Here is a 7,579-nt window from a genome sequence, read left to right on the forward strand (position 1 = left end):
GTGTAGATATACTAATAGAACTCCCTACCCCGTCCGTACGCCTACTATTAACCAAACCAAATAAAGTCCTAATTGATCCAAGATTGAATGAGCTCGATTAGTGGAGTAGTACACTACGGGCAAGCTTATGGTGCATCTTTTGTGGCATATGAATGTTATTTCTGAGAGTGAGTGAATTCTTTCTATCTTGAGTTCCTAAGTGTTCTTAAATTTTATTGTGCGGAACTACTCTCTTTTGTTGTGTGAGGGCACTTGATTCATGAAGGAAAGGTAATGTTAGTCACCTCTATATTAGAGTAAGTGGGTGAGTTGTGAATAACGTGTGGTACTTGTGAGTCAAATCTTGAGGTGAAGATGTTACGCTTTTGTGCTTAGTCTATTTTAAATACTCTTGGTGTGATGAGTTAGGAGAATTGTTTAAAAAGGTCGTGTCTATAAAAAAAGTGGAGTTTGATTGCTCGAGGACGAGCAATGGTTTAAGTGTGGGGTGTTGATGATAGGCTATAATTGCATATTTTAGTCGCTTATTACACTCGAATTTACTGCACTTTAATTGAGTTTGCGCTTTAATCGCTAGTGTTTTGCACTAATTGTGTGTTTTATGCCTTGTAGGTGTGATTCCGAGCTATATAGATGTTATGGAATGAATTTAAGTGATTTGAAGCTTTGAAGTCTGAGTAAAAGCTCAAGGAATTAAGCCGGGATCGTGTTCGGGGGTCAAATTTGATAATTAAGTACGAACGAAGACTTGAGGAGGCATATTGCGCACTGTCTAGTAAAATAGACATAACTTTTTGCTCAGAACTCCATTTGGGCTCCACAATATATGGTTGGAAAGCTAACTCAAAGGGCTACAACTTTCATGTTTTACGTTTTTCCAAATTCCAAACGGAACAGGGTGAAAAACCGCGGTTTTGCCGCGACCGCGGCAGAACCGCGGTAGAAGATGGTCGCGGACAACTGAAGAATCAGAGGGCATGTTTGGCCGCGGTTCCACCGCGACCGCGGCAAAACCGCGGCAGGAAGCGAAAATTTCAGGGACTAAAGTGCAAAACATGGGATTTTAAGTCCTAAACCCTATATTAAACAAAGGAGGCCGGCCAAGAACAAGAGGAGGACATATTTTGGACACAAATTAGACCTAAGGAGGCGGAGAGACACTACTTTAGGGTTAGACAACACCCTTGGAGGCAAGAACACATTGGGAGCAAGGCGGAGAATTCTTCTACGAGTTTTTTCCTTCCTCTTCCTATTTTTCATTGTTGGTTATGACTTTTAGTATTGTAGTTTTACATACTATTATGAATAGCTAATTTGTTATCTAGAGTTTTGATAGAACCTTTTGTAGGATAAATTCTTGTTATGTTTTTATATAATTGAGCCATAACTTTTCTCTATTTGTTCAACTACGTTTATATTCTGGTTGATTGAAGAGCTCTCAATTAGCTGTGCCTATTTAGTATGCATAACTCGGGAGAGAGTGCATATTTAGGTAATTGTTGAACAACACCACTCCCAGAGTATATGAGGGATCAATAACCGAGGGTTTAAAGGCGGTATTAGGGATAACGAAGCCTTGGGTGCGATCTGAAGTGAGCTGTATTAAAAGCCAGCTAGCGTAGCTTGGGAGAGTGCGTCTAGTAAATTGTCGTAATTACTCGGGAGAGATTTACGGTAATAAGAGTGCTCATGATCGGTAGAGAATACTTAGGCGAAATTATAGAAGACATAGCGGGAAGGATTCCGACAATAGTGGAAATCATAACTCTAGACCTCCTTAATCTTTTCTCTAACCCTCAGTATCGTTAGTTGTTAATTTACTATTTTAATTTGTTAGTTAATTAGTTAAACAGAAGAATCTTAATATCTATAAGTTAGGAATTGTTCAAGCTTGTCTACTTGGTGATAGTGAACAGCTGTAGCTAAACCTTAGTTCTCTGTAGGATTCGACTCCGGACTTGTAAACCGGATTATATTTGCAGCGACCGCTTAATCCTTTTTATGAGGCATAGTTGGGCGTGATCAACTATTCTGTGCTCTAATCAACTCTCGTAGCAGTTTTGGCAGAAGTAAAATAAAATCAATTAATTAATAAAATTCTAAATAATTCAAAGAAGTGGAAGACTTTCAAAAAACTCAGTAATATTCCAAAGGTAAACAAATGTAAATACTTAAGAAAAGGTCAGATTAGTACCTTTTAAATTACTCTTTACAAAATCTCAAGATTTGTACAACAAGAAACAAAAAACAAAATGTAACTTAAGACTATTTCCTCTCTTTATCCTATATTTCCGAGCATCAATTCTATACAAATTTGATAATCTCCTATTTATAATACAAAACAAACACACACAACACATTCTAAAATCAGAATGGTGTGGTTCATATGGAAAAGCCCCATATATATTTCTTGAATTTCTTTATATAATTTCTTCATAATTTGCGACTAATTAGGCCGCAAACTGTCACTAATGCAACAATTAGTGACTGATCTACATGGGGTTCCACTTCTAGAGTTAGCACATCATCTCCATACGCAAATCCTCTTGTTGATTGCTTTTGTTTTAACTGCAATAAAATAATAATTTTTATCGTCAATATATATAACTTAAGCTCAAAAAAAAGAAATGTAAAATAAAAAATTATATAAGTTATATGAATCGAAGATTTCATAGGACCAACCTCAGCCACAACTTCGCCAGCATTATTTGTAACTTTAAATGATGATTTTCTGTCCAATTTTTGAATCTTGTAGCAACTTTTAATGGATTTTTCATACCCCAAATTCACATTACATATGACATTTCCTCTTGAAAATGTGCAATTCTTTCTTACTTGAAACCATGGCCTCCCTTTAAATCCACTACATAAATATCCATTCCAACGCCCAAAAACTCTTAATTTCTGCAATAAAAAAACAAATTAGAACATATTTCAACTTCCATAACATGAAATATAAAATTAAAAAAAAAAGTTCAAACTGAATTTTTTTTCAATATTTACCTCTTTTTTAATGGAGAAGAGAACTTGTCCATTTGGATCCATGAGAAATACTTCACTACTACATCTTTCTTGATAATTATCAACTCTAAAAACAAGTTCACCTTTGGAATTAAACACAGTACAACCATTCCCATGAAAAACTAGTGATTTCATCCATATAGTAAAAGTTTCTCTTATAGATGTAACATAAGGAGAAGAACAAGAAGAAGGAGGTGAAGATATATTTTCTGGATGTATTTTTCCCATTAGAGCAAAATTAAGTAAAAGCTTGGAATAAAGAAGAAGAAGAAGATGAAAGGACTTATTGAAAGTAGGTTTTGGATTATGCTTGTACGTAGAATAGGTAAGAAAGAAGTTGAAAGGCTATAAATAGAAGTTGAAGAAGCCACCAATAAAATAATAGCTGAAGAAATTATCAAGAAAGTAGAACATATTTGACTCAAAAAATATTTTGGCCACATTTACGTGTAATAGTGACGAGGATTTTATTGTTTTTTTTTCCTTCGTCCGATCCGCATTGAGTCCGATTAAATTTAGTATCGTGCCGCGATACGTTCTAATTCCTAACGAATGCGACTTATTATTCAAGATTCAATCTCGAGACTTCTAATTAAGCTCTCATTTGGCCATAAATTTTAGCTATATTTTTTAAACTTTTTTGAAACATTTTTTATTTATGAAATATGATCAGTTTTTTAAGAAAAAAAATTCAAGTTCCAAAAATTGGTTTGGCGCAGTTTTCGGGTAAAATTTTTCTTCCACTTACAAAATTTCAATATTTCTTCAAATAAAATACATGTCCAAACACAACTTTAACTTTCAAAATTATTTTTCAATACAAATTCAAAACCCTTTTTTTCAAGTTTCAACCAAATTTATGTCAAAACATTATATAAGAATAAAAGAGTACTTATCCTTCTACTACCACCTTTATTAGTTTGTGAATTTTATTGTATTTTATTTATTCTTCCAGTCTGTCTGTATTTGGCAACATTAAAGTAGAACATGACTGTTCATTCAGTTTATTTTATTCTTATGTGTCTGTTTGTATACCCTATATAATATGCTCTTTGTACCACTGATGAGGTGGCTTTGTGGAGAACCACTAAACCAGAAGAACAAAGATGTAAATTTCTCCTTTATCCTTTTCCTTTTCCTTGGAGCTAAGGATTCTATTTGAAGTTTTGGGTGAAAAGATTTATAAAATATTTCAAAATATAATGTGGTCTATAACTCTCACTTGGAAAATATTGAAGACAAAAAGCTTATTCGATGTCTTTGTACATTCTATCAAATTATTCATCATATGACAATATTCATAGTTCTTTAGGTAATTCTTACAACATAAGTTCATTTTTTGGTTTGAGTTAGACTCAATGGTGTTTATTTTGCAAAATATAGTATGAGAATCAGATTCATCCCTACTTCTTTATTTACCTGATATTAAGCTTCCATTTTATATTGTCCACGCTCCAAATTTTTTGGACTTGCAGGGGTACTGTTAAGTATCACATTATATTGGTTTAGAGTATATATAAGTTGTAATTGGCTCCTAATTATATGATAGTAGACGACAACTCGTCTCCTGAGCTAATTTTTGAGTTTGGCTTAGGCTTAAGGTCTATTTTCTTAACACAAATCCTGGAGGACAAAGTAATAGATTTTTTTTCTTTTCTTTTTGAAAATGAAGTTTTCTTTTTAGTCAGAATTTAGTGATTTGAATAATCAGTACGACTTTGAGATTTAATAATTTGCTAATTCCGAAGTCAACTCCCATGATAATTTGCTAATTCCTTTTTCATTATGGCCAAAGTCAGTGGGGTTCCACTTTCGTTTGTGTAACTACCACTAACATTAATTTCTTCAAAAAAAATGTATTAATAAAATATAAAACAAAGGGTGAGTGAAAGAACTGTTCAATGTCAAGAGGGACGCAATTAGAAGTGCTAATTAAATCCACTTAGGGGCAAACTAATTTTATTTTTATAAAAAAGAATGATGTCAATATAGGAAGGATTATCACTGATTAAATTAATATAGTGGTCGTTTTTAATTGCTTGAGTGCATCATTTTACGTGCTTATCACTTGATGAGGGATTATTAGGTACTGATAATGACCAACTGTTTATTCTACATTATTTTGAAACAGTGAAATATGTAAGATAATATAAATATACTTAAATTTTTAAGAATTATTCAACTATATACAAACATCACCACGTAGATAATGGGCACTATCACGATAACATAGGAAAAACATAAGCAGACCCAATATTTACACCAAGTCATATTAATTTACTATGGTTATAATTGAATTGAGGTAAAAATGCATACAATATTAATTAGTTATAGATTCGTAGTATATTAATAAAGGTGTGTTTGAAAAACTTGTGTCACACATTCATGATTCATTTAGTATAAACATCACATGTGAGAAAATAATTTTCAACTCTATCTGTCTTAAATTTTTTATCGTGTTTTTCTTTTACACGCCCATTAAGAAACATTAATTAGGAGGGATTTTGGACTATTTTACCATTATTTATATCTTAAGATATAATCTTTATTCATTGAATATATATTTTATTTATGTGCTCTCTTCATCTTAAAAATAATTATTATTTAGGGTAAAATGAAATATAATTTATTTTGTCTTGAACTTATAAAATGACAAATAATTTGAGATAACTATTCTAAAAAATCACTACAGATAATTTCAGACGGAAGAGTATATAAATTTACTTATACTACGTGGTAGTTGTTATCAAAACGAGTAAACACGAAGTGCACATTATTAAATTAGTTTTTTTTGTTTTCTACTGGGTGTTCAGTACTCACATTGGGCCTGACTATATTTGTATTCGCGCCGCATAGGGTCCCATTTGAGGGGAAGTGCTCCCTACCAAGGANCAGTTTATGTCTGCAAATGGGACCAACTTTGTTCGATGTTGATTTTCAAGTAATAGACATCCCAGCATCATACAACTTATTACTGGGACGACCTTGGATCCACGCCGCTGGAGTTGTAGCATCAACCTTGGACCAGGCAGTGAAATTCGAGTGGAATCACCAGGAGGTGATTATTCATGGTGACGGGAGTAACCCCATATACAGTCGCCAAACCATCCCAGCGATTGAAGGAAAAAGGAAGCTAGGAGGAGAAACCTACTACCAGATTGAGCGAGTCAACGCCGTGGACAAAGATAAGTGGTGGGATAACAAGATAGAAAGTAACTGAATTGGAGCGGGTATGAACCTGGCAAAGGGCTCGGCAAGAACCTCCAAGGAATCATCAAGCCTATCAAATTGAAGAAACATGGCACCACTTTCGGGTTAGGGTATGGATATACTTGGCAAGAATTCAAGAACTGGTCGCCACCATGGCGCGGCCCTTACTACTCGCTGGAGCACCCAATACCCCGCCTGGAGCAAACTTTCCGGCCAGCAGACATCATATATGGGTCAGAGGAAGATGAAACATTGGCAGCATTGAAGAACCTGTTCTTGGAAGATGACAATATGGACTGTCATGTCATTCTCGAGGAGGAAGGGGAGGAAGGCCCTTCCATACAAGCTGTGAGCCGAGGAGCGCGCCTCAACAATTGGTCCATCAGAACCACCAAGGCCCGAAAAGCTTCGGGGGATCAAGGCTGAACAAAGCACTATGCATTATCTTTTACTTTTTTGCTAGTTGATTTCCCTTCAGTATTATCTTTAAAATTTTGAAAAGAGCTCCGATGTTCAAAACGATTTCGGAATTTATCAAAGTATTTCAGTTTCTTATAAGTCTCGCTCTTATTATTTTTCTCTATCATTTATTTTATTTTACACAGCATTACTATTACTTATCTTGATGAAACAACGAGTGTGACATGCCACGAGGTAACGCAACAAACGGATATAGACTCAGAGGAGGATGAGATACCAGAAGAGATCGTTAAAGAGGTTGAGGACTTTGAGAATAGATGTTGCGGCCAAACGCACACGCAAGTATACGCGGTCGTCAAGTAATAAAGTGACTAAAAGTCGGATGTCGAACCCACGAGGACTTATGATCAACTATTAACTAAATTAGACTATCCTAATTATCTATACAAGAATTAAACCAAGAAGTATTTGGTTCTAAACTAATTAAATAAAGAATATAAATAATGAACTTTTAACAGAAAGAAAGAGCAGATTTTTATGATATCAATGTAATGAAAACGATCTAGGGTTATGGGCTATCTAACACTCCTATTGTATTCTTCAATTGAATTAACTAACTAATTTATCTAGTTTATTGGTTGACAAGGTTAATATTGCTCATAAGAATCTGTCGAGTTCTTACTCGCCTATTCAAGCTAACCTAACGCCTATATGTCTATGGAGTTAGAATCAACAAGAACGCATTTATAATTCCAGTAAATCAACCAAGCAAGGCAATTAGGTATATGTCTATCCTAACCGCGAATCCGTTCCCCGAGGCCCAGGTTCAAGAACTTGCTCTACTCAATCCTATATGCAATCTAGAATTCCCACTTTCGAGTTCAACTCTAGATTCGTAGATAGTATTCAATTGGTGATCAAGCAATCA

The 7,579-nt window shown here is 34.4% G+C and overlaps 1 protein-coding gene across 1 annotated transcript; it reads right to left on the bottom strand.

Annotated features, from left to right (window-relative positions):
• LOC109241746 (protein LURP-one-related 4-like) lies at positions 2,144-3,352 on the bottom strand. The gene is made up of 3 exons (XM_019408520.1): positions 3,004-3,352; positions 2,683-2,904; positions 2,144-2,568 (listed from the first exon to the last, which is right to left on the bottom strand). The coding sequence occupies exons 1-3, from the start codon at positions 3,247-3,249 to the stop codon at positions 2,434-2,436; spliced, it is 603 nt and encodes a 200-aa protein (XP_019264065.1). The 5' UTR covers positions 3,250-3,352; the 3' UTR covers positions 2,144-2,433.

Source organism: Nicotiana attenuata, chromosome 1, assembly GCF_001879085.1.
Source record: "Nicotiana attenuata strain UT chromosome 1, NIATTr2, whole genome shotgun sequence".
Classification (NCBI taxonomy): Eukaryota; Viridiplantae; Streptophyta; class Magnoliopsida; order Solanales; family Solanaceae; genus Nicotiana; species Nicotiana attenuata.

Bases quoted from the DNA above. Each gene is read 5' to 3' on its own strand.
- LOC109241746 (XM_019408520.1), bottom strand. From the start codon at position 3,249: ATGGGAAAAATACATCCAGAAAATATATCTTCACCTCCTTCTTCTTGT. The intron at 2,905-3,003 runs GTAAATATTGAA...TTTTTATTGCAG, and splicing joins TCTTCTCCATTAAAAAAGAG to AAATTAAGAGTTTTTGGGCG. The intron at 2,569-2,682 runs GTTGGTCCTATG...ATTTTATTGCAG, and splicing joins CTGGCGAAGTTGTGGCTGAG to TTAAAACAAAAGCAATCAAC.